The sequence below is a fragment of the Zingiber officinale genome, chromosome 7B (genome assembly GCF_018446385.1).
Source record: "Zingiber officinale cultivar Zhangliang chromosome 7B, Zo_v1.1, whole genome shotgun sequence".
In the NCBI taxonomy this organism is placed as follows: Eukaryota; Viridiplantae; Streptophyta; class Magnoliopsida; order Zingiberales; family Zingiberaceae; genus Zingiber; species Zingiber officinale.
In genome coordinates this window covers 97,657,978-97,660,742 of record NC_055999.1, presented here as the reverse complement: position 1 = coordinate 97,660,742, position 2,765 = coordinate 97,657,978, and the positions used below count along the sequence as shown (strand labels likewise).

Here is a 2,765-nt window from a genome sequence, read left to right as displayed (position 1 = left end):
CTCGCCCTTACCACCTTCTGAAGTAGACTGGCGGAGCAAATTCTTTTTCATTCGCTTTCCTTATGAGGTAGAATGACCCCTACAATGGCAGTCTTTCCTTCCTCAGGACCCGCCGCTAGGGGATTTCCATTTGGATACATCCTATATAGAGGCGTCTTCTCGCTTGGCAGGATGGCAGCTGAACTTGACGCGTTTATTATCTGAAGAAATGTTATCCTATTTTAGCCTGAGCTGTCTCACTTCTGAAACACCTCGCTCATTGGGTAAGTCTCCACTTTTGATTCTACTATGCCTCTTCGCATTTTATTTTATCTACAGCAGCTGACCCTACGCTCGGTTTTGTACAGCTGAGGTTTTAACTCATGCATCAGAGGTTCAACCTCTTCCAATAAGTGATATGGAGATAATGAGGCAAGGTCGAGTTATTTTGGACAAGCGACCGCTTCCTTACTCGACTTCGACCTCTGTCAGTATGGCTTCCAATGCAAATCCCCGACCTCGTCTTCCTCGCCGAGCCACATCTAATGTCCGACCTGCCTCTTTTGCTCATCTCGTTCGTCCCCGGGCTGCCCACACAACCCGGCCTGCCGCCACCGCTCGCCCCCGGGTTGCGTGTCCACCCCAACCTGCCGCCCCTGTCCGTCCCCAGGCCTCGACCCCAGCCCAATCCTTCACCCCGACACTTCTCCAATCAATCCCTTCCCCAACTACTTATGTTCCTGGTCGTGGCCTCGGTCAAAGAGCCAACGTGCATTACGCCAGCCCTGCCTTCAGAGAGGCTTCTCAGGCAGCTCGTCAGGCCCGTTCTGTAAATGATCGCTCGGGTCAGGATGCCCCCACTTCTTCTCGACGCAGGGTTCGGTTGCCTTCCGAAGACTCTGATTCGGATGACCAACCTTTGACCCAGAGACTTCACCGTAGGGCCCTTGATGCCATGCCAGACTCAGGCCCTTCCACTGTTCCTCCATCGCCTCCTACAGCAACCCCGACTTCTGTCCCGAGCCAGGCAGAGGCTCCTCCTGCTCCGCCTAATATTCAGGTCGAGCCTCCGTTGGCTCAACCTTCCACCTCGCAGCAGCGTCAGAGCAATGAAGTTGGCCCCTCAGATCTCCCTTCACTAGTTACCCCACCACCAGAGCCTCCTCAGGCGCCCCCCTCAGCTCCTTCTGGCTCAGCCGCTGGGCCTTCGCAACCACCACCGCTTACTCATCACTGTTATTGTACCACTGTCCCTTCTGAGGCGGGGTTATGGTCATGACAGGATGTTCCCACCAGCTCCCTCAAGATAAAAGGTCGTTTGGCCACTTTATGGGAAGAGAGCCTGCGGCAGATGGACTCCTTGCCCCCTGCCCAGATGGAAAAATTTTCAGAGTTGTATATCAAGGTAAACTTCGATGATCTCCCAACTGTTATCTTTTCCGCTCTTATCAGATATTTCCTGTATGTCCCAGGCGTGTGCAGAGTCCTGGTAATAAATAATTCCTTCCACACTATTCATTATCAAAATAAGATGCTGTAGGACAAGGTGACTGAACTAGAGTTTCAGTTAAATAACCGGCCCAGGCTAGTCATGCCCTGAGAGCCGAAATAAAGGATCTGACCAAAAGGAAGAACCATCTGGAAGTATCCTTGACTTTTGCTAATCTCCAGATTGAGGGTCTTCAAGAAGAAAGAAGCCAGGCTGAGGTTGTGCATCAACAACACATGGACCAACAATCTTTGGAGCATCAGCGGGCTATCGATCAACTGACCCAAAAGCTGCGGGCCGCTGAAGCTTTAGCGCAAGAGCAGGACCAGAAATTAAAGTCTCAGGCGACCCAATTGACGTCTCAGGAGGTAGAACTCTTGGCAGCTCGGACTGAACTAGCCCAGGCCCGAGCTACTGCTGAAGGAGTATCTACCACCCTGACTATTTATAAGGTCGGGGAGGATGATCGCTGCAGACGAAGTCACGACCTGTACCTGCGTTCCCCAGAGTTTTGTACACAAGCAGGATAGTGTTTCTCTACTTCTGTTGTATATGGTGCGGCCGGGTCCCTACGACAGCTCTATGAACAGGACTACCTAAAATCAGCTCCTCCCGCTGAGTTTTTAGACATTGATCGGATCCTTAAAGAGATCCCAGATGAGGTCTTTGCCCCGTTCAAATGATCCTAATTTACCGCCTGTACCCAGTGTAACTTATAAATTTCTTGTGAAACTTTACTTCTTAATGTACATCCCTTTGCGTCAGGTTTTCTTTTCTAAAGAACTCCCTAATATGTCTGAGGAAATATTGGGACATACAATTGTTTCTCTAACATACTCTCATATTGCCATGTTCGGTCTACATCTTGTCCCGGCCTATTACTTAGGTCTGTCAAACATGCTCCAGCCCGGCCGATCCTCCTTCCTATGCTCCTTTAGACTCTATAAGGTCGCAGATAATTAGCACTCCATGGTCGGTCTAACTTCTTGCCTTGGCCATCTTGCAAATAATAAGCTCTGGATGACAATTTCTTGATAACTTTGTAAGGTCCATCCCACTGGGGTGCTAATTTGGCAACGTCTCCCACGGGCTTAACTTGCTTCCAGACTAGATCTCCTTTTCCAAAGAATCGAGGAATCACTCTTCTGTTATAATTTTGTTTCATTCTTTGTCTGTAAGCCTCCAGCCGAGCCGCAGTCCTGTCACGAATTTCGCTAATAAGATCTAGCTCAGCCAATCGTCGCTCTGCATTCCCTTCATCATATAATGTCCTCCTGACCGATGGCACTCCAATCTC

At 49.9% G+C, this 2,765-nt stretch overlaps 1 protein-coding gene across 1 annotated transcript; it reads left to right on the top strand.

Moving 5' to 3' along the window:
- The first annotated feature begins 397 nt into the window (after window positions 1-397).
- Window positions 398-1,998, top strand: LOC122004590 (carbohydrate-responsive element-binding protein-like). Its single transcript, XM_042559453.1, has 3 exons — window positions 398-1,147; window positions 1,262-1,384; window positions 1,651-1,998. Exons 1-3 carry the CDS (start codon window positions 398-400, stop codon window positions 1,996-1,998), a joined length of 1,221 nt encoding a protein of 406 aa, XP_042415387.1.
- Window positions 1,999-2,765: the final 767 nt, after the last annotated feature.

Bases quoted from the DNA above. Each gene is read 5' to 3' on its own strand.
- LOC122004590 (XM_042559453.1), top strand. From the start codon at position 398: ATGGAGATAATGAGGCAAGGTCGAGTTATTTTGGACAAGCGACCGCTT. The intron at 1,148-1,261 runs GCGCCCCCCTCA...TGGTCATGACAG, and splicing joins CACCACCAGAGCCTCCTCAG to GATGTTCCCACCAGCTCCCT. The intron at 1,385-1,650 runs GTAAACTTCGAT...GCTAATCTCCAG, and splicing joins TTTCAGAGTTGTATATCAAG to ATTGAGGGTCTTCAAGAAGA.